The 23,363-nt window shown below is 40.7% G+C and overlaps 2 protein-coding genes across 2 annotated transcripts; one reads left to right on the forward strand and one right to left on the reverse strand.

Annotated features, from left to right (window-relative positions):
- Positions 1 to 5,630: 5,630 nt before the first annotated feature.
- LOC118222864 (hairy/enhancer-of-split related with YRPW motif protein 1-like) lies at positions 5,631 to 8,489 on the forward strand. The gene is made up of 5 exons (XM_035408764.1): positions 5,631 to 6,105; positions 6,402 to 6,477; positions 6,600 to 6,683; positions 6,936 to 7,017; positions 7,581 to 8,489. The coding sequence occupies exons 1-5, from the start codon at positions 6,020 to 6,022 to the stop codon at positions 8,174 to 8,176; spliced, it is 924 nt and encodes a 307-aa protein (XP_035264655.1). The 5' UTR covers positions 5,631 to 6,019; the 3' UTR covers positions 8,177 to 8,489.
- A 1,906-nt stretch (positions 8,490 to 10,395) lies between these two features.
- On the reverse strand, positions 10,396 to 16,637 carry LOC118221062 (stathmin-2-like). The gene is made up of 5 exons (XM_035405703.1): positions 16,320 to 16,637; positions 13,673 to 13,768; positions 12,990 to 13,165; positions 12,397 to 12,588; positions 10,396 to 11,815 (listed from the first exon to the last, which is right to left on the reverse strand). Exons 1-5 carry the CDS (start codon positions 16,336 to 16,338, stop codon positions 11,756 to 11,758), a joined length of 543 nt encoding a protein of 180 aa, XP_035261594.1. The 5' UTR covers positions 16,339 to 16,637; the 3' UTR covers positions 10,396 to 11,755.
- Between the last annotated feature and the right edge of the window lie 6,726 nt (positions 16,638 to 23,363).

Consider the following 23,363-nt stretch of genomic DNA (forward strand, 5'->3'; position numbering starts at 1 on the left):
CAGGCACTAATTATTTTCCACAGACAAAAAAACCCTGGCTTTGTAGAACTGCCCACGGGCAAAATCCTCACTATAAAACATCTCTCTCACAGAGAGCTGCCCATAATATGAGAAGGGAGTTTGGAATTCTGTGCCCTCATTTGTTGTACATGTTTAATCTCACTGAAGAATGACAGAATGAGGGGAGATACAGGCTCAGCTGAAGAATTATTAAGAGTTACAAAGCCACTGTGGAGTCAAAGAGTTCCAGCATCAAGGGTTTCTGCCATGGGAATGCTCAGAAGCAGAGTATGACATGGTAATATAATTGGATACAAAGAATTTAAAAGCCATTGTGTGGAACCAAGAAGGTTTGTTGAAATACTCCTGCTATTTATACTGAAACAGCATCAAAGTCAAGGAGACTGTCAGTGTGGTTGCGCTTGTTGTTAATGAACTAAGAACTATTTACATTAATCCACATAAGACATCGTATTCATAGCCATCCAACATGTGACTGATTATTGCTGAGATTGATACAGTGGAATGACTGTCTTCTGGGTCAGTTTTCCTTCAATTCCAGCTCTGAATAAACCCTCTTATCATAGACCATACTGTGACTCAAACATGGTCCTGTAGGCCCACCATTTGTGGTCTTCAGTCAAATAGAGCTCCCACTGTCGAGCTGTCCCAACTCCCAAGGTTGACCTCTTAACTGAACGCTCATCTTTATTTGTCATCACTCATGTATCTTCTGTTATAGAAAAAGAATAGTTTACAGTCTATTTAATCTAAATGAAAGTTCCTTAAATATTTGAGCCCCTAAAGCAAAACTAGGCAGGTATTCATCTTTTCCCAAATCTGTCCAAAACAAAAATATTGACATGCACATACACAAGATCGTTTTTTTTTGTTTGTTTTTGTTTTTGCTTTTTTCGGAAAGATTTCATCAACAATTAAGCAGCATTGAACTGGTAGCAAAATCAAGCCTGATTAATTGTTGCAACTGAAACAAAAATGAGCATAGGCAGCTCTTTTAGACTTCATTAGAATGGCAACTGTCAACCCTAACCTGCAGGTTTTCAGGTTTACTTTCAATCAGCACCTGATTAATTCCCAGGAGAGAAGATAATTGACTCCCTACCTAACTGATGACACGTCTGACCTTCTCACACCTTCCAAAAAGGCTCTCAGCTGATGGTCATTAGTTCAGATTCACATCAGCATGCAAAATGCAAGCTGAGACAGGTGATAAAGAGACCAGCCCCATCACCCCCCAGGACTAAAATCTTGGATGATTCAATGTCTTTAGTCACTTTTCCACCGCATGGTACCGGCTCGACTCGACTCTACCCAACTTTTTTGGTTTTCCATCTGGCAAAAGCTGTGGATAGTACCTGGTACCTGGTACTTTTTTGGTATCACCTCCGTCAACGTTCCAAGAAAGCTGAGGCAATACCAAAAGGTGACGTGAAAACACTGCAGAACACTGATTGTTCAGAAAAGGCAGTTTCATACGGCGTCGTTATGACGACCAGCTACATTGACGGGGGTACTATCTGCAGTGAAAAACGAAGTACCTGGTACCAAAAGCGAGTAGAGTCGAGTAGAGGCGAGGCGAGTCGAGTTGAGCCGGTTCCATGTGGTGGAAAAGCGGCTTTTGCTGCCTATCAAAGGGGATAGCATCCAGGGAGCAAGAGAGGGATTTACTGAGGATTGCAGACAGTGCCAGCAGAATATCAACATGAAAAAAAGGGCATCAGGGCTGATATTCAGTTGTCCCTCTCAGTGAGCTGGCTGGTGATGATGGGGGTTGGGATTACAAATTGCTGAATCTGTAGAGTGGTCAAGAGGCCCACATTTCAGGAAGCTTGAGATGCAGAAGCAGGTTCTCCACAGCTTTTCCTTTACCACTGATATCCTTCTGACATCTGTAAGCCTAGTGCTGCGCTGCAGTTGCTCCCTCCGCTCAAGCGTCTGTCTCCACTTGTCTCACGGAGCACAACAGGTTAGCAACTGGCACAGAGGGGAAGAGCAGGGAGACAGGTGCTCTGTTTCAGAGTGCAGGATAAAGGGCGAGACAACTCTGTGGTGATGTGGTGATGGAGGGTATCATCTGCACACCACAAGCATTATGATGTCACAATGTCAGCTGATTAAAGTCTAACCTAGCTAAAATGGCTGCTTTTGAATCCCACTCATTCTCAAAACTTTGATATTCATGCAAGTATAATACACTACAAAGGCTGAATAAAACTTCAAGAGAATTTTTCTCTGCCTGCCCTGATCCAGTTTATTGCCTGACATGGTAAATGATAAATAACATTTAAAATAAATAAATATGACAACTGATTTTAAGTAGAACAAGGGCTTTCCCACTTCCTTCGCTTACCTGCATTGATTAAAAGGTATCCCAATTAAGACGCAGATGTAAGAACACAGCAATTCTTGTTTTCACTCCTTTCCATAGCAAGTGGGTCATACTCAAGCTCTCACTTTTGAAATAAAAAACATCATTTCAATGCTCATATGGTGGATGCCATGAAATTTCATTTCATATAGTTTATTTGGTAGGGACAATGCAAGTTAACATAGTACCACTTCAACTTGTTACAAACAAGTTGATGTAACTGATGTACTGCATACAAAGATAATAGCTATTGCTAGTTTCCAACTCCGGTCCCTAGTTAGGCTCTTAATAAGAGAAAAAGAAATACAAAAATATACAATTATAGAACATTATTAATGCATAATCAAATTAAACATGTTTCCCTGAAAGGGGTGGATATTCAACGATTTTTTGATGGCCCCAAAGGAAAGCACTTCTTTAAGGAGACTATTTTTAACTGGACTCACATAATGAATCTTCAATTATCCTCCACAAATTAAAGATAAGCACCAAAAGCTTATCTGCCAGCAGACCGTGAGTTGCACAACTTTCATACAGCTGGGTGCACACAAAGTTTACGAACCCAAGAGATCATGTTGGGTAAACACACTGGAGAATAGCCAATGTATTTCTGGCCTTGGCACATCCTCCACACATCACAGAAGAAAGGATGTATCACATACATTTGTATGTAAGTGATTCAAACATGAGATGAGGATGAGAACGACTTGAACAAGCATCTATGGAACACTGGCCGAGGAGGCTGGCAGCGACAGCGAACTATATCACTGTCCGTTGCACAATGAAAGGTGTTGCACTTCAAAGAGAAATCAGTGTCCGCTTCCTGGCGCTGTTTCTGAAACAAAGCCAGCCTTCCTCTGATCGGAGGGCTTGCAACGCACAATGCAGTTCATAAACAATCTCACCACCCCCTTTCTGCATCTCCTGGACAATTCTGATCATTAGCATATTGTTTTGAGAATGAATCTGTCTGGTTGTGTTTGGCACACTGTGGTCTATACAAAGTTGTACCTACTGACACTGAAAACAGCATCAGACATTTACCGATGAGTTATTAGTAGGGCACATTCCGGGATCATGATTTTCCAAATGTGTATCCCTGTTATGTGATTGGCTTTCATACATTTATCAAAAAAGTCCTAATTTCACAGAGAAATTATCCCTAATCCACTCCACAGGCAAGTACAATTTTATGATATAAAAAGAAAAGAAGAAATCTGAATAATTTACCTTAAATGCTCAGATAAAGAGAAAGAGAGCAAAAGAGAGAGAGAGATGTCATTTGTAGACATAACATGTATACATCTGAGGGTTTGTCCCTTACCTTCAAAGGAATGCCTACAACTGTTAATTAGAACACGTGATAGGAACAAGGAACAAGACGGCAGAAAATAGCAGCGTGGGAACACTGGGGGAACTCGTATTACAGCAAGCCCTCCTAAACAAAACATCAGCACCAACAATTAGGCACAAGCAGGAGGAAAGAAACAATGCAGCCGCAGAGTTACCCTTTGTCATTTTGACTAGGGTCCGATAGAACAAAAACAAACAAAAAAGCCAAGGTCTTCCTGTCATTCATGGATGCTAAAAAGGGGAGCTTCTCGTAGTGTTGATGAACATTACGCATGCTGTATTTAGACTGATAAGAATCAATGTTTAAGGATATCAATCTAATCATAACGAAACTCACAGTGACCAGCAGCTAAACAGGATAACTTCCATGTTAGGGGATCTCAGCCATTTCATCTAACTTTTAATGGAATGCATACAGTTTTTTAATGTTTATCTTTGCTGTCTTAATCACTGTCTTTATCTTAATTACCATGTCTTCTTGAATATGAGTATACTGTATGTCATGTGCTGATCTGACAGAGCTGTTATGTGTTAAGATGACAAAGCTTAGAAATATACACCTTATAGCTTACTTTGAGAACAAACTTTAGCTTTCTGAATTAAATTCTGGCTCCACAACAGCAAGCCAGATTTTGTAGTGCTACACAGTCATGCTAACTATGTTTTCATTTGTCAATAAAGAAAGGAACTCCTGCACATTCTATTGGTTGCATAACTTCATAGGTATAATATTTTATTGTTTTGGTCAAAGTGGTCTTCAACGAAGCATGCTAACAAAAACATTAGCAACCTAAAAGCATTAAACTGGTGAACTTGTGCAAGAGACCCAGCCTATAGGAGGCTATTTCTTTATTTCGCTGGTAATCTCTCCAAATGCCTGTGACAAAGGATGGCAGGTGTGCGAGCTTCTGGAATCTTTAGCTATTGATAAATAGCTAAAGAACAGAACAATAAGCCTTGCTGTAGCTTCCTGTTAGGGGATGTGTGCAAGACAGGAGAGGGCTGCTGGAATGGCCATGCTTGCTCTGAGCAGATCCCAAGTAACGTGTAGCATCTGTTCAGATTATTGCTGCTGACCAATGCAACCAGACAAGAAAGGCCACACAGGGCCACTATTTGGAGACCTACAGCCTTTGGGCTCAGCCAGAAAGCCTCAGGTACTATCTGCATCTGTTTTGCATCTGTGTTCAGCCCCTGATGTTATATCCTCCAACAAAACCATCACTGGTTGACATTAAACTGCAATGACTGTTGTGGGCAAAAAAGGCATACAAGCCCACCTGCATGGATGATTGGAAGCCTTGCCAGATAATCTTAAAGCAGTGATATTTAGCACGCAGTGATAGCCTACCAGTGTGGAGACTATAGCAAAAAGAAAAGTTTGAATTTGAGCATCACCTGACAACCTAAAAACAGTTGAATTTGTGTCCATAACCGGCAATTAGGTGTTCATGTGTTCTATGGTACTCACATAAACGTGTGACCTTATATTGTGAAGCAGAAAACAAACAAAAGTGAAGCAGAATAGGAATAGGAGTGGTGAGTAGAGGAGATTCACCTTGTGGTCAGTAAAGAAAGAAATGAGAATGTGAGTTTTGTGATTACAGGACACATCAACTTAATTTAACTTTATAACTTTTGTTTCAGCTGGTCCCTGATCACCAAGCATGTTCCTGGCTGTGGATCAAATGTAAACGTCATTGTTTCCCCCACATACACTGATCTAGGTCGGATGAGTTAGTATTGAATTACAGGTTCACACGCTTACCCGCAGACCGCTAGTCGCCCCACCAATGCTCCATTCATTCCAACGCAGAGCAGGAGACGGCGGTCGCTTCTGATTGGTTATTAGCGCTCTGTGTTGGAACTTTCCCACGGCCAGCGCGTGCTGACAGCCGACCAGTCCTCTGTTCTACGAGGACGTACGACCACAGCGCTCGAGGAACACAGATATTGGGGCGTAACAATCAAAAACTGTAAGCCTATTGGACTTCCGTCAAGATAGTTTTAAAAGATGGACTTATGGTGATGAATATGATTGTACTCATTAACATTGTCCTTCAAGCGAGAATCTGTTATTGTATTGGCTGTATGTTGAAAGCCTTCCCACTTCTCCGCCCCCTCTTCTCTCGATATGGAAGAGTAATTATATCGTGGGAAACAAGGTCGTCTTTAAACTGAACGACTGTTCTGGTGGCTGTCAGATAGCTTTTTGGTGGGACGTTGTGACCTGCACAACAACCTATAACGTTACTGTGTTCAAGTCTACGTGACAAAATGAAAAGAAATCGCGATTACAGCTCATCGGACAGCGAGATTGATGAAAACATCGAGGTAGAGAAGGAGAGTGCCGATGAAAATGAGTAAGAAACTTTACATTAAACTTTATAAGCAAGATAAGAAGTTTGTTTTGAATGGCAAATTAGCCGTCAATCGTCGCCACCTTCATTTTTGTTTTGCTAATTGTTACATTTTTTTAAGTCTTATATATATTGAACAATCCAGACTAACTGAGAAAGTTCACAGTTTCTTCGATTTCAACCAAACGTTATCTTAATTATATATAGTTGGCTAGCCAATTAGCAATTTCGGTAATTCAAATCGGAGCTTAGCGTATGTATAGCCGGCTATCTGAAACTCAGTGTTTGTATATTTGCAGGAACTTTGGTTCTCTGGACGGATCAATTTCCCCATCAACAACAACTCAAGTTCAAGCAAGGAAACGACGACGAGGAGTGAGTATTTCGCGCAAATGTTTGTCGCTAAATCACTTATTGTCTTTTGCGTTTGTACACTTAACGATAGTCTATTATACGTTTTCTTAATTCCTGAACTAAGCCAGTTATCTGTTTGACAGATAATTGAGAAACGACGCCGTGATCGGATCAACAACAGCCTCTCTGAACTCCGAAGACTGGTTCCAACCGCTTTTGAGAAACAGGTATATTAAGCGCGTCTGACAAACCTGGCTCGTCAACTGGCCTCAATCCCAGTTAAAGTTTTTGTCTGTCCTTCAACATACTTACTTAGAAATAGCTAAACATCTCAGTTACGGGACGTTATTTAGCAAGGAACTTTCAAAGTTATATTTATTGTTAAGGAAAATATCAAATGATAAAGCACGAACAGGAAATGAAAGCGATTATAGATAATTCATTATTGTACGTATTTCTCAATTTTCCGAACATGCCAGGGTTCGGCTAAATTAGAAAAGGCGGAGATTTTGCAGATGACTGTGGATCACCTGAAGATGCTTCATGCTGCGAGTGGAAAAGGTAGGTTTGTTAAATATCTGTATCGTGTAATTATTAATGTTTGTTATAATGCATGCTGTGTATTGCACAACAATGAACATTTGTATTTGCAAACTGCATGACTCATTTAGCAGAACATTAGCCTCAAAGCTAATTTTGAAGTAGGCCTATGTTTTTAATATCGAATTATTTCTTTGCAGTTTTATTATTCCACTTGTAAATATTTCATGTTTGCATATATTAAAGCATTTGACGAACTTCCTGAATTGGCTGGTTTATTCCAAACTAAATAGAATTACCTTGCTTCAGAAGGGAGATCGTTCGTTGACATAGTAGGTTTGCCGTATTCACATGAAGTATGGTTAGAAAATGCCAGGATTTGTGAAGATTCATGAAGAAAACAAGAAATATGAATAAAGATTGTTTGGCAGCGTCAATAAGTTTGGATATTGTGCCAAAATCCAGATCTTACACGGTGGAGGATAATTATACTTGTACTAGTACTGATTGAATTTCTGCTCTTGCTGGTTTGCTGATACAGCCTAAAACGCTGTGGTGGACTGACTATGACCTTTGACCTGCAGGTTACTTTGACGCCCATGCACTGGCTATGGATTACCGCAGCCTGGGATTCCGGGAGTGCCTAGCAGAGACTGCGCGCTACCTGAGCTTCATGGAGGGGCTGGACAGTGCTGATCCTCTGCGGATCCGACTGGTTTCCCATCTCAACAGCTACGTCTGCCAGAGGGAGGCACATTCAGGACTTGGGCAGTTGGCCTGGGGGTCTGCTTTTGGGACACCCCCCTCCCACCTGGCGCACCACCTCCTCCTACAGCAGCAACAGCCAGGGCAGGTGGCCCCCTGCCGCCCCGGTAGCCCCCGCCCTCCTTCCTCTGCCCCTACCTCGTCATCCTCGCCGACGGAGTCCCCTGCTCCCAGCAGGCTCAGTGGCCCATCACACACTGAGCCCGTGCCCCTGAGGGCCCCCTTAAAGGGCACCGTCAGCTCCAGCCTGCCTGTCACCACCGCTGGCTCCAGCAAACTGACCCCGCCTCTGGTGTCCTCCCTCCCTGCATTCCCTCTCTCCTTCAGTGCGTTTCCGCTGCTCTCGCCCAGTGCCCCTCCCTCCGGCCTGGGGAAGCCGTACAGACCCTGGGGAACAGAGATAGGGGCCTTCTGAACTCTCGCCCTGGCACCACGAGAGCCCCAGCTGAGCTGGGCCTCCATGAATGTAATGGAACAGTGACATGTACAGGGGCAAAGACTGATGCATGGGAATCCGTTATTTGTTTTGTTTTTTGTTTGTTTTTCTTTGTATTTTTCTTGTCGTTTTTCAAGGGGGCGATGGGGAATATTGCCATCCTTTTTTAGTGCCCTCAGATAGGGACTGCAGCTAGAATTATGTGTTCAGTTTTTCCTCTGATGTTGAATTTGTGTGGTAAAGATCTGTCCTCCCTGTGTTTTTCATATTAAATGAAGTTGCCTTTTACTTACCACTTTGTGTCTTTTTTTGCCATTTGAGTGAATTGTGGAAAATTGTCACTGCTGGCAGATCTGGGACTTGTAAGTCCAAACTACTTTTGAACATATTTATTTTGTGTCTTCCAAGTCCATGAAAACGAGGAGTCAGTGGGTACCTAAAATGTGCCATTGATCAGTCCTTATTCCACTCAAGCTGCCATTTATAAAATATGAAGCCCAATCTCCTTTCCTCAATGTGGTAATTTATTGTTGCGATGGAAAGGTTTTTATTTATAACAACAGGTAAGTCTTTATATCCCTGCCCCATTACTAACCTTTTAATGGAATTAAAGTGGAAACTAGATTATGCAGTATTACCACACACAAACACACACAATGGTAGGATGCACCAGCTGCCACTTACTGTGTGTTAAGAGTTGTTTTATAGGTGGACTCCTTAATGATGGGCTGCTGTGGATGATGGGAATTATTGCTCATTTGTTACATAGGGAATCATGTTTTTGCATTATATTTGTAAAGAGAGCTTGCAAAAGTCATTTGGTTTCCAGGATAACTCGAGGTTAGCAGCAGGTAAAGATAAGTAGATAAATTAATCGGAGGTAGTGCAGGTTTGTACATCGCATTACTACGCTCATTGTGGTCTATGATGTCTCAGTAAATTAACAGCTTTGTTTGACATCCTTTATTGTTTTTCTTCCCTCTTTCTTAAGGTTGAAGTTAGCTTTTGCTTGTCTTTGATGTTTTTAGGTGGTGTGCTTTCATTTATGTCATGATTTTTAACTTTACATCTAGACATGTGGGTTGTTTGTCAGGGATGTGAACACGTTTGAGTTATGTTGGATTAGTGTGAAGTGAAACTGTTTTAAATCCAATAAACATAAAACCATTCTTTCATTTTATTCATAAGTAGGCCTAAATTTAAAACAACTTTACTCACAGATATGGCTTTTGTGCTGGTAGCTTCATAGTGATGTAATGTGTTAAAAACCCTATTGTATACAATACAATAGTGTATAAATACAGTATTGGTAAAGGGTGACTGAGTGTCTCAATGGGCTATAGAAAAGGAGCCTTTTAGACTTCAAACATAACCACAGGACTCTGTGGGCTTATGTGTGTGTCCAGGAAACTATTAGAAACCAGAGGAAATCCTGAACAATGGTGGGCCAGCCCTGTGCTGTGGGCTGGCCAGGCCTGGTGGGAACAGAGGGCAAGGAGTAGGCACACGGGTCAGCCGCTCTCGTTCGTCCCGCCATTCACGTCCGTTGATGGATCATCGCTCGCGCGCGGTGTCCTAGGCGCTCGTTCTCTTCTTCTGCTGTATTTACTCATTTGTCACCCCCCACCTCATATCTCTTCCAAACAGCCTCTCACGGTCCCATTTAAACTTTTGCAAATGGTTTCAAACTATGCAGAAAGACAAAATGCCCATGCACATTTTTTGTGAGTGCTTGCATCCAAAAACTCATAGAATAAATAGGCTGAAGAGAACACTTCACACTGCTTTTATTGCCCCCATTTATTTCCCACAAATGGTTAAATAAATGGGAGAAATGAAAGCAATGTGTGGTTTTTTAAATTTGTTTATTAAAATCAAACACAATCCAACAGGAGTTAATCTGTGGCTAAATAGAATAATCTACTGGAAATGCAGTAATCCACATTCTGACAAATTTTGTTTTTGGTGCTGCAGCATTGATTTTTTAGAATTTCGTACACCACCTACTGGTTAGTGTTAGAATTGCATCCATGAATGGAGCACTGGCATCAACTTCAAACTTTTTTTTCTGTTTGAGGAAGTCTTGTAATATAATATAATTACACATTTATTAACCTTGGTATTAATGTCAGAATCAATCATGAAAAGACTGGCCTCTCAGCGACCCAAGAACATACAAATGAACACCAACAGCCTCATTCTCCTTCACAGAACCCTAGACCTTTATTCACCATAGCTTGCTCACAGAGATATACAGGTGGGGAAAGGGGGTGGGGATACACAAACAGGAGGCGGATGATGCAGGCAAACAGATTCTTCCGACAAATTCAACAGTATGTTTTGAAGTGTATTGGAGGTACAACACTGCACCAACCCCCATTTGGTGTCCAAAGATATAGGATACATGATCCTCAGACAAACATACACACATACACACAAACATACGTACAATTAAAGGGTTTAACAGGACATTGCACAAGCAAAGACGTCATACTGTACTTTAGTTCTGTTTTGACTATAGCACTGTAGAACTGCTATTGGAAAAGAGTATGGGTGTGCTGTTGGGTATCCATCCTACATTTTATAAATAATGCTTTAAATACTGCTTATTGTAATTCACCTTAATTTTTTACTTTGTGCTCACCTTACCTTGTATTCACAGTAAAATTACATAGACCTGATACTAAGGATGGAACATACACAAATCCACGTGTTCTGGGGATATATATATAAGAATATTTGCAGTTAAATGCTGATCGCATATGCAGTTTAAAAGTACAAACACAGTTGCCAATGAACTGGTGCTAAGGAATATGTCCATATTGACTGACAAATCAGAAAGCCAGAGAGGGTCTTGGAAAGTCATACAAGACACACATCACTGGCTTGAAATCACTTTCCTCTAGTGATTGATAAACAAGCAAGGAAATCCAGTGCATGGCCGGAGGTTCGAAGGGGAGATCTTGTGTGTGGTGTGTTTCTGTTTGTGTGTGTGTGTGTGTGTGTGTGCGCGCGTGTGTGTGTGTCTGTGTGTGTGTGAGAGAAAGAGAGAGGAGTGAGCGATTTGTACATACTTAACCAGACACCTGATGCCTACATCTACTGTACCTGGAGCCTGAGTGCAGCAGCCTTTTGCATCAATGACACAGAAACAGACACGTTCAATCAAATACAGATCAAATACAGCTCAAATGCCAACTAACTGCCAATTCACAACACCAAAGCCTGTAACCAGAGAAATTCTTGCAGTTTTTTTAGAACCTCATGATCAAATCATTAAATAATGCTCTTGTTGCATCGGATATATATATGTATAACAAAAAATAAGTATTTACAAAACAATACTGAAGTTTACTTTTCTCTTTAGAATCAAGCAAATCATTCCCATTGAAGGAGCATGTTTTTTGTTGTTTTTGGTTTGATTAATGCTGACTGCGTGGAGGGGGCAGTGCTGTCCTCTGCCTTCTGGGTACCAAAGGCTTGTATTTTACCATGAAATAGCAGGAGTGGGAGAGGGACTAGGTGCAGGGGTGGGGGTGGAGGCGGTGATGACCAGGCTCACGCTGTCAGTTCCTCCCGTAGCTCCTTGTTCCTGCGTACCACTGCGGCATGCCTCTCCTGGAAGCACAACAAAAATATATTAATTTATGAATGATACCACCAGAGAAGAAACTGCAGACCATTGGCCTCTCATTCTCAATTAATCAGCCTGGAGTTCAGTCAGGGGAAGTTAATTCCAGTAGCCTGTAGTGATGCCACAGAGCAGCTAGAAACAGGAGAGATGGCGTTTCATTAAAATTAAAGCAGGGAACAAATCGGGATAATGGCGTGCACTCCTTTCTGATTGGCACAGGAGTATCAAATAGAGAGGTTTAGACAGAAGGGACTGGCGGTTGTACACGTTCCCTACTTTGTTTGAAAATGACCTTACATGCCTTTACAGGGACAACTTTTTATATTCTGGTATTGCTGGGCAACCAGTGATCGGAATACTAGGTTTTATTAATCCTGTAATGGCTGAAGCTTCATTGAGGCATTGATCACTGATTTGTATAAAATGATTTTTAAAAATGCTCTCCATAGCAAAACTATGTTTAGTTCATACAAACAAGATATGAATAGCAGTACTCCTTTTGGGTTAAACAAAGCAACACTCACTCTGCACTACTAACAAGGGCCCTACTGACCCTACTGAGTACCTTCTCCTGCAGGCGCTCCATCATGGCTGCCAGGTAAGCCTGGCGGTTCTCCTCAATGTGCTCCATCTTCATGGCCAGCTTCTCCTCTGCCATCTTGCTGAAGTTGTTGTTCTCCTCCATGGCCCTGAGCAGGACGTCCCGCTCATGCTCGCGTTTCTCTGCCAGCGACTTCAGAAGGAGTGCCTCCTGGGACTGGAGTGGGGGTGGGGGGGGGTTACACAGCACAATTAACTATTTACTTGTAGGTATTCTAGGACCATTCTCTGAAAATACCATAACATGTCACCTTAAGTATTGGTGAATATGGTCAATCTCATTGAAGCAGGTATGGAGAATGAATCCCACAGAAACCATTTTAGTGAAGAGGGAGTAAGAAGTCAAAGGCCTTTCCAAGAATAATGTATACGAAGACATAGTATAACCAGCCAAGCCCTTCCCTGTCCAGCATGTGAGAGCATGTGTCTGTGATGAAGATGGGAGCACGTGTCTGTGATGAAGATGGGAGCACGTGTCTGTGATGAAGATGGGAGCATGTGTCTGTGCTGAAGATGAGAGCATGTGTCTGTGCTGAAGATGTAGCATTGGACACTCACTCTCCTTCGGTCCTCAGCTGCCTCCAGCTTCTTCTGGATGTCCCCCAGAGAGACGTCCTTCTTTTTTTGGGGGGGGGGGATGCTGTGAGCTGAGTCCGACACTGGGGAGGGTGACTTCAGGATCACCTCGAAGGCTTGGCCTGAGGCTCTCTTATTAATGGGCTTCACCTCCATGTCTGTGCAGGAAACAAGCAGACAGAAACAGCAAACAGAGAAAACCATGTAATTCATTATAATAAATATGTACACAATAATCAGAACACTGCAGTAATAAGTTCATGCCTTGACCCAGTCACCAGAGGGAGCTATTATGATTATTATTATGTATGTATTTACATAATTATTTTTATGGCTGTACATTTACTGAAGAAATGTTACATTAACATGAGAGCCTAGCTCGACAGAAACAGTACAATTCAATAACAATCTCCTAACGTGAATACCTTCCAGTAACTTGGACTTAGATGTCTTATACACTAAGAACAATGTTGTTCCTTATTTAATTTTTACAAGATACTGGTTTAGTGCACAGACTTTGTAAAGAATGAAATGTATAGTTTCTTTCTGTTCAGTAGTACTATTCATATTACTGGATGCAGAAAAACTTTATGTGAACTGTAGGGAACTACGCATAGACAACATAAAAAAGAAAAACATCAAAATTGTAAGAATGGGTTCTTTACCTTCAAATTCACAAACCAATTTGTTTCGGGTTTCAGGGTAGAAGCAGGAGCAGATGAGGGAGATAACTGACAGCTCCTTCATCTTCTCTTTGTATGCTGCAAAAATTAAACAACATCATCTGTCTATAGATCTTGCAATTAAAATCCTGTCAAGTGAAAGGTTCACATGCTGAAAGGAATACTCATCTAGCCGGTACGTGAATGCCATTTTTTAATCATACTGCTATGACATCACACGCTGCTTGTATCCCAACAGGTTTCTGAGCACATCTATGAATCTCTGCTTTGTTGACTTGAAATTTCAGCAGTATTACTTCAATGAAAATTCTCCACAGATCTCTATGGGGTAGCCTCATGAAGTAATTGAGGTTTTCCCTCTTGCACAGAGATCACAGAAACACATTTTCACAGATCACATACAGATTATGTGGTGTCAAGTAGCAGTAATCACATCATACAGCATGCCTAAATGGTAACTCAGTCGTGCATTTATTGTATTATTTCCTGACTGATCTCAGAGCAAAGAACATGGAAAATGTTCAGAAGGTTCTCAACAGTTAGAGAAAAAGTTCAATGCCTCTATGAAACCACCCATATTCACCAGCAAAGTGTTCTGCCTTTCATCAAACACCTGAAAGGGATTGTCCTCTGTCAGGGGTTTTTGCAGTATTTCAGTTTTCAGTGTATTTTTTAAATGGGTCCAGACAGTTTCTGTGTGTGATGCAGGGCATTTTAGATACTAGCAGAACACTTTGATGACCTGGTAGCTTTACTATAGCATGTATCAACAATGTCACTTTGGGCATTCAAGTCCACAACAAGGTACAAGACATAGTGATTTAAATCCTGGTCTATAGTGCTACTACCTCAACGATATATAATACAATAAAAAATACATTATGAACAATATATAATACATTATAACGTAACATAAGACAACAAAGCATAATTATGAACAAGTTAAAAACAAATTGGTGTGATGCAAGCAGCGCTAAAAATGTAGCCTATTGGAAGCTGGTCATTTCCTGTATCAAAAGCTTTTATCAATGGTCAAGCAGCACTGCTACCCCCACCACCACTAACATAAAAAGCAGGAGGAAGTATAACAGAACTGCACCCACTGCACACTGCAATGATCTCATTGGCCACACCAGACTGCTAATAATGACTGGCTGACTGCATAGACCACCATGCTGCAGGGCTTGCCTGCCTAATGTCCTACTGACCGCCTGCCTTTAAGCCTGCTGTACTTGCACAATACATCGGAGCACTATCACACCTATATAGGGATTTCAAGACGTGCCATAGTAGGATAACACCACAAAACCCATCCCAAATGAATGTGGTCTGGAATGTGGTCTGGCACAGAACAACACACAATACACAGTCTTCCACAGTCCAACAAAGAAAAACGCAGTCCAACCCAGCACCCCAAAGTATTGTACAACAAAGTCCAGAACAGTTCAGTGTAGGGCAGAATGGTGCAGAATTCACTACACTAAAGGCCGTTATAGCCAGGAAACACATTCAACATAATGAGTCAAAGTCTCAGTCTATTGCTTGAATAGAAATTATCATGCTAATTAGTATGTAGTCCGGCCTTCCTACAATTCACTCCAAGGCCATGAAACTAACAAAAATTTTGTTTGCTCGTTCATCTAATGGAATCTGGTCCAACGTGTAAGCACAATAACAACATAATTTGTCATTATAATATGCAAAAACACATGGTTTTCTACAAAAAAACGTTCTACGTTCGTTTTTTTTTCTTCAAAAACGCAATACCCTTTGTTCATTTTCAGCCACTCATTACCTGTGGAATATCTGTACTATCAAATAAGGCAAGACATTATATTAATTTCTGTAATTTTGATTTATGAATTTAGTAATCTGGGTAAGATCTGAAAAATTTGTTTTAGTATGCACGATCCGTTATGTTTGCTAATAGAAAGCATAAAAATACTACATACACATATCCATACACACCCACACCCCACCCACACCTTAGACTGACACACAGGCGCGCGTGCGTTTATTGCTGCTATTCTCTTAATAAAAACCCTTCTGGGAATGTAACTGCCTTAAAATCGCGAGGATACGGAATGTCTTGGGTGCGGTCTGTCTGCATTATGCTGTAAAAGCACACGGCAGGCAAAAGCGGCAGGTGCGCCGTTATTAATAAAACGATTCTGCGTGTCATTTAAGCATCGCAACATCGCGATGATCAACATCATAATCGTAGCCTATACAATTAAAATACGAATTTAATTACACAGTGAATATACTCGCTCGCGAAAAAAACGCAACCTAATACAAATTCTCCATCGCGGCTCACTTCATTGTATAACACACAAATCTTGCTGTATGTGTCATACTGGCAATGTAATACATCGGCCGTGTTAATGAAAACGAAGGTTGTTACATTATAGTGACTATTAATTGTAAGATGCTCAGTCGCTTCGTTTAAACTTTTTTCCTGCGACAGTTTTTGGCCGCTCCCTTAAATTGAATGGACGCAGAAACCCGGGCATCTTTTTTCTTAGGATGTCGTCGCATCTCACGCCATCGTTGACTTTGGGTTAATAGACAACCAATATCCATCCACAAACATAGAAATAAAGACATATAGTCTACTTCATATACTTACCAACTGCGGTTTTAGCCATTGCTGTTGTTGGCGCAGTAACACTTCGGAATGAAGGCAAGTCTTTCAGTTGTGGTCCAGTGGACAGAGAGCAGCAGCTTTAAGGCACTGAGTCAGCAGATGCAGGGTTGGTGGGAAAGAAAGAGCTCGAGACACAACCTGGTGAGTTACAATCGTTCTCTCGCACAAGCAGATTGGCTGTCTTGGTCCCCTGACGCGCATCCAGCGTCTACCGACTGTGGCGTTCTCGCTATCTCCATAGCCTAGTTTAAATTGTAGTGAATAAAATCCGATATGGATAAGCCTATGCCATTGCTAAGCTGTTGAAATCACATTCAAACGATGAATATATGTTAATGGTACACACAGGATATGCACTGTAAAAATGGGTTTCCTGTCGCTCTCATCCGAATTTGATCGATAAACATTTTTTGAAGACTGATTATAATGTATAAATAATTGTAAAATAAATAAATAATAATATAAATAATTGTTCGACCATTACAAATAATCACAGAAATGGAGCTAATTAGGCCTTGCGTGTAGATATACATTTATAGCGATGAAAAACACGGTCAAGGCTGAAGAACCCCGGAAAAACGCATTTTGATATCCCAATGTGCCTTCCTTATGAGCCTGTCTGTGATTGCTTTAAATTATGCAAATTTATAATTTAATTGAGCCTCACCAATGACGTTTAATTAAATGAATGAGTTCATTGTATATATGTCTTGCATGGAGGTATTATCTTTACAAGCATATAAGAAAGGGTTGTAAGAAATGGTTCCCTAACGATTTTCTGTATAAACAGGGCTTTTTTGAACCGTGGTCCAGACCCTCAAGACCCTCAAGTGCTGATACACTTATCCCTTGGTGTTTCCAAGAAAATTTTATAATATATTTATTTTTTCTTATAATAAAACATATTTAATTGAACCCTGGTCTTTTGTTATTAATAATGAAACAGTGGCCTGAAGTACACAAAGGCCATACGGCCTTGTCTGCTTTTACAGCACCACATTTCCCTGGTGTCCGAATGGTTTGACTCATATACTGTATTGCAACATGCATCTTTACTGTGTAATGTGTCAGCATTTCCTGTATTCTATTGTTTGCCATTTGTCTGTCGGAAAAACGTGCTGAACTCACAGAAAGAATGGCAGAAAATGGTCAAGGAATCCAAGACATTCCCTTTTCTGAGAAATTTAAATTAGGCTTTATTAAAATGCAGCTGCTACCTTGGAGGGTTTTTTCTTATTTTTATTTTTTTCTTAACATTTTTCTTTTTTCCATAAAAGCAAAGACCCTTTCCAAATGGTATTCTTGGCATACAATTTCATTTTACCATATCGTCCCATAATGGATGACTTATTTTCTGTGAGTTCTGGTGAGTAAATGTAATCTACTATCTAATCTATTTTATTCTGGGCAATAGTAGTAGTTGCATGTTTGTCAGTACAACCATATTCAAAACTCAGACCTTTTATTTTGAAGAAGACCCCAATGCTGTTTTGTGTATAAATTACAAGATGTTTCAGTGTTCTGGGGTAAATGGTAACACCATTCTAAATTTATTATCAAAGAGGTATCTGGTTCAGAAGATAAATCCATTGAAGATAGATTATAGATATTATTGAAATATGCAAAGTATTCATATTTTGTACTCACAGAGTAGAGATACAAAATATTGAAAAATGTTACAAAAATGTGATAATGCAGCTAAATATTCCACATCGGTTCTTCAGGAGAATTGGGAATTTACAGACTAAGACGCTTTCATCAAAACACACACCTCTTAACCATGTATGACTCATCAATTCAAAGACCGCTAAAATGCTGCACTGCTGGTCATCGGTCCAGCCTGTCCGTGTAGTTAACAGCAGAGGGCAGCAGATAGCAGCGTGTCTTTTTCAATGCTACTCAGTTTTACTGTAATTACCTGCAGGACACAGAAATTTCCAGATAATGCGCTGACAACCTAGAAATTACACAAAATTAGTATCTTGGCTCCATAAAGCTTGCATAAATAGCGCAGTGGATGATGCTGAATTTTGTTATGAGATCATTTTTATCTGAAAACATCGCTGTCTGCTCTATTTTCGGGGAAGATTTCTGATTTCATCTTGTTCTATCAGTTTAAAAAATAATAACTATAGAGCTAGGAAACCAAAATCTGTTAATTCTTTTCTGGTGCATTGCACCTTTTCTGAATGTAGAAAAACCAATATGCTTTTTTATTTTTTCAAAAAATGAAGAGACCCACGAGAAATGGGTTTCATTTGTGGAGGCTCATGGACACTGCAATATTGTAATAACCCAAACATGTGTATTTGTAGGGCCCATTTTTATGAGAAGGACTTCATCATCTCTCTTCTGAACAAAAACAAAATGTGGCTTTGCTAAAAAGCTAGAACTGATGTATGGTGCATTGCCTTCATAAAGCTGTTTGGTTGTCTAATGTTAACTTACTGTATGAGACAACCTGGTCTAATGTGACGACGCAGAATGGTTTACTTATGACGGGTCTTATAGATATGAATGTTAATGAGCGCAGGATACAGGCCCACCCTGCTCTTATCTGCTGAGCAGGTCACAGTAATCTAATTGTGTGTATTACTATATCATGGTTATATTTGGGTTAAAAACTGGAACAAAATATTAAGAATGCAATCAACTGTCACTTCTGGGGAATCTAACGACAATTTAAATCCAGTTTCCTATACCTTTAAGGCTGTATATGTGCTTTTTGACAAAGTAGAAGGAATTAAATCTTTTAATGTCTGTTTTATTCCAAAATAATTGTTCACAAACTAAAATATTAGTAATAAAGTAGCTAAGCAATGGCAAATACAAGAATATCGAGACCATAACTGTGCATGTTTGTCTTTCAATTTTAATTTGTGTGTGTGCTTGTGTGTATGTGTGTGTGTGTGTGTGTGTGTGTGTGCTTGTGTGTATGCGTGTGTGTGTGTGTGTGTATGTGCGTGTGCGTGTGTGTGTGTGTGTGCTTGTGTTCTTGTGTGTATGCGTGTGTGTGTGTGTGTATGTGTGTATGCGTGTGTGTTTGTGTGTGTGTGCTTGTGTGTATGCGTGTGTGTGTGTGTGTATGCGCGTGTGTGTGTGTATGTGTTATGTGTGTCTGTGTGTCCATGTATGCATATTTGAGCGTGTGTGCATATTTGGGAGTGTGTATTTGTGCGGGCCTTGGTCTCCAGCAGGGATCATGTTCCAGCAGGTTGCGCAGTCCGGGCCTGGGAGGCTGCCTGCCGATTGGCGCAGTGACCCGGGGAGACGCCGGATCGTCTCAGCCGCAGAGGGAGTAATGTTCCCCGTCTCATGCATTAATGATGGAAGCGCACAGAGGAGCTGGAACACACACATCTCCACTGAGGCAGGAGCCAAGAGAGCGGAGACACCAACAATAGTCAAAGACACGGCAGGGGCAGCGACCAGCCCTGTCCCGTGTCCTGGGGATGAGGGGTCCGCCTAGAGGGGCGTCGTTCACAGCTTGGCACAGATGAGGGGGGTGTGGGGAATGACTCCGACCTCCCTGACGGGACATAGGCCATGGATCTATCACGACGGCTTCAATGGATCCGAATCCGGACAGGCAGGCCCCAGGCCCACCGACGAGAGTTCAACCGTAAGATCACCATCACTGTGCAGTGCGGCACTTTGCTAACTGTGCTGAGGTGTACTCTGTTGTGTTGTTCTGTGCTGTGTAATGTTGTGGTGTGTTGGGTTCTGTTGTGTTGTGGTGTGTTGTCAGACATAATGTAGCAGTGTCAGCATTGTCGTGGATATGAAGGAAGTTTGCTTCATTACTGCAGGGTTACAGAGTATCATGGTACTGTAAATATGCAGCATTGTGAGACATGTATAACATAAGCTTTGAGAAATATTCGGGATACATGTGTCTGCTAAGCCAGTAAAATATCCTTTGGTTTAAACCCACTAGGGCCCAGATTGAAATGAATACAACATGCAGTGCTTCTGTCAGCAGTGTGGAGTAGAGGATAATGAGCTGCGCTTGTAACCCAAAGCCTCCAGCATTGATTCCCAGGTGGTGCACTGCTGTTTAATATTAAACATGGTACTTAACCTGAATTGCTTCATTAAATATCCACCTGTATAAATGGATGACATGTATTCTACATAAATCATGGTAAATAGAGGTGTTTGTTAATCAAATAAATAATGTAATAATATACTGTTGAGAAAGCCAGTGTGCGGAGCATACTGAGATGTAAAGTTACTTCAAAATATTAAATGTGCGAACTATGGACTCTGAAAGGCAGGACATCTCAAATTATGAATTTATGAATTTGAGTCACCTACTCCTGACCAGCTGAATGCATTATGCAGGGTGAGACATGGAAATAACATAATTTGACTGAAAAGTAATGTGTTGAAAAATACTCTTGATGACAATCTCCACAAAGTCAAACTGTTTTAGTTTTCACTTATGCAAATACTCTCTGTGATAGTATTGTCTGGAAGAGGATTGGGTGGTGGTGAGTTAACTTAGCAACTCAGAAAACTTGATTCTCAACTTTATGATTCTTTATTAATTACTTTAATTATGAGATGCATATTTAATTTCTTCTGAAAGGTAAAATCCTCTCAAAACCTCTTGGTAATGGGCAAGGGAGTGAAGGCAGTTTTCCCAGTTCAAGACATGTCTGTGCATAGACATAAATGTAGCTGGCAAATTAACAACCAAACCTATCTTTGTGTGACCCAGATCCCTTCTTCCATCCTATCTCAGAAGGTAGTGACATTGTCACTATTCTCAGCAATGGGTTAGATACCCAGCTATAAGCAGACACTGCCAAACCCCAACGGTGGCTGCTCATTAGGCTGCTAATGTAAGACAAAGTTCTTTTCATCTAAGTTCTCCTGCGTTTATTTCCAACAGAAATAGCCGTGTGAGTAGCTGGGCCCTGAAACTAGCAAGATTCACTTTAATCACAGTGGCAACACATTGCGGCCACGCGAATCTGTACTTCTGAAAAAGAGTGCAGTACGTGGGAGCAATAAGACATGACTCCCAGCATTACCTCGTGTTCTGTCGCATCAATAACCTTTTCAACATCTCAGGTTATTTCAGTAATAACCACTAAGGGGCAATGTTATATAGTTTTAGCACTCATTATCATAAATCATAATAAAATGTTTATGGATGGAGCTACAGGCACATCCACACCCACACAAACAAGCTAGAGGGTTATAAGCAGGTCGTGAGCCACATCCATTATGCCCATCTTTTGTATTTCTACTAGCTTTGCAGCTTCACTCACACAAAATCATGGGCGCAGTTGGTACTTCTGCTCCTTTTGCCTTACAAGGGGCCAGGGGTGTGTAATAGCTGCAAGTCCACTGGGGGAAAAAAACATTCACATTTCAATAAAATATCAATTCAATATGCACAAACAGCCCAAGGGTTGTTTATTTTCTGTTAAATACTTTTAATTAGACTACCATGTTTTCTTACCTCTTATACATACCAATGATTTTTCAGTGGTACCACATAATATTCAAATTCAAAACATAATATTAAAATAAACTTAAAGCCATGTCACACAAAATCAAAGATAGAGGTGAAGACCCACATTTGGGTCACAGTGTGATAAACAAAATATTGTTTCATATAAAGTGATATGAAATAAAACCTTCCTAGTTTAATGGCATTTAGATATATGAGTAGCATATCTATGCGTGTCTTTTTTTATTACTGGAAATAAAGCCAAGCTCCAGTCAGCCGATGATAAGCATCACAATCACAACACAAACTGTACAAGATTACATCAAATGGGATATCATCAACATGTGCGCAAACACATTTGTTTGAATGCTTTATAAATGTACATTATTACATTTGGCCTATTATTATATCTTGGCAGTGCAGGGTAGGACAGTGTTGCAGTGGCAAAAGAACTGAATTTATAGCCGAAAGATTTCAGGTTAAAAAAAGGGGGGGGGGGGGGACTTCAGCAAGGTAGGTAGAACCTGAATTGAATTAGTAAATTTTTACTATGATGCAGTGAGAATTGCCTCTGCTAGACAATTCATCAAAATCAGATTGTAAGACAGCATTACATTCCCACTGAAGTTAAATCCAGGATTTTTCTTTTCCAGAGATTTTTGTCACATTTGGTATGAGTCTTCTGAAGTCTGTTAATTTAAAGAAATGTTTTTAACAGTGAGCTCAACCATCCATTCACTTTCACCACTATGCCTTTTCACCATTAAGTGATTGAACCTTTCCAAGTACCACTGGAATGTTCTTTCAAGCAAAACTGCAGTGTTATTTGGGATTTCCACTAAGTAGACATGTTATGGACTGTTATGTAAGTACACTGTCTTGTGTGCATTAATACACATTGCAACGAAGATACTGAATATCCACCATGGCAAATGAAAGGGTTACTAACTTGCCTGGTTTCTGGGCTGTGGTGACATTTCTAAAGGACTGTGGAATCATTATCATTGTACCTGTCAATATGATACCTCTGTTGCTCAAAATCTTTTGTTGACATTGTATACAAATGGTCTTCTGTAGGTTTCAGAGTATGGTGCAGAGAATCAATAAGCTTGATGAGTCTGTAATCCAGGAGGCTAATCACACTATATTTATGCCTCAAGAGGAAGATTTCCTAGTTTGGAAGTGGAGTACTCTCACCACAATCAAAATTTTGTTTAAGGTTTGCTGAAATCTGAAAACGCTTTGAAAATGGGTCTGTAAAGGATGTACGTTCTATAGCCAGGTAGGCCAATTTAGCCATTTATCCAACACTTTGATCGACTACCGGACTGTGCCATCTGACGAAGACATACAATGAAAACTCCCTTTCAACTGTGTGAACTTGACCACCACAGTGTTGCTGCTGTGTGCAGTCAGCTGTGTTCTCTCAGAGCTCTCCTGTTGGGGTCATTCTCTCCAGCGCTGCGAGGTGTGACAGGGAACAAAGGCAGTGAAATCACACACAGCCCCAGCCTAGAAGCAGCGCAGTACGAGCTGGAGCTTCAGGGCTGATTAAAGGCACA

The sequence above is a fragment of the Anguilla anguilla genome, chromosome 1 (genome assembly GCF_013347855.1).
Source record: "Anguilla anguilla isolate fAngAng1 chromosome 1, fAngAng1.pri, whole genome shotgun sequence".
NCBI lineage: Eukaryota > Metazoa > Chordata > Actinopteri > Anguilliformes > Anguillidae > Anguilla > Anguilla anguilla.

Excerpts from the sequence above, each read along its gene's own strand:
- LOC118221062 (XM_035405703.1), bottom strand. Across the intron at positions 13,166-13,672 it reads ATTGGTTTGTGAATTTGAAG|ACATGGAGGTGAAGCCCATT; the intron begins GTAAAGAACCCA and ends TTTCCTGCACAG. Across the intron at positions 11,816-12,396 it reads TGGAGCGCCTGCAGGAGAAG|GAGAGGCATGCCGCAGTGGT; the intron begins GTACTCAGTAGG and ends TTGTGCTTCCAG.
- LOC118222864 (XM_035408764.1), top strand. The coding sequence starts at position 6,020 with ATGAAAAGAAATCGCGATTACAGCTCATCGGACAGCGAGATTGATGAA. Across the intron at positions 6,478-6,599 it reads CAAGGAAACGACGACGAGGA|ATAATTGAGAAACGACGCCG; the intron begins GTGAGTATTTCG and ends TCTGTTTGACAG. Across the intron at positions 6,684-6,935 it reads CAACCGCTTTTGAGAAACAG|GGTTCGGCTAAATTAGAAAA; the intron begins GTATATTAAGCG and ends CGAACATGCCAG.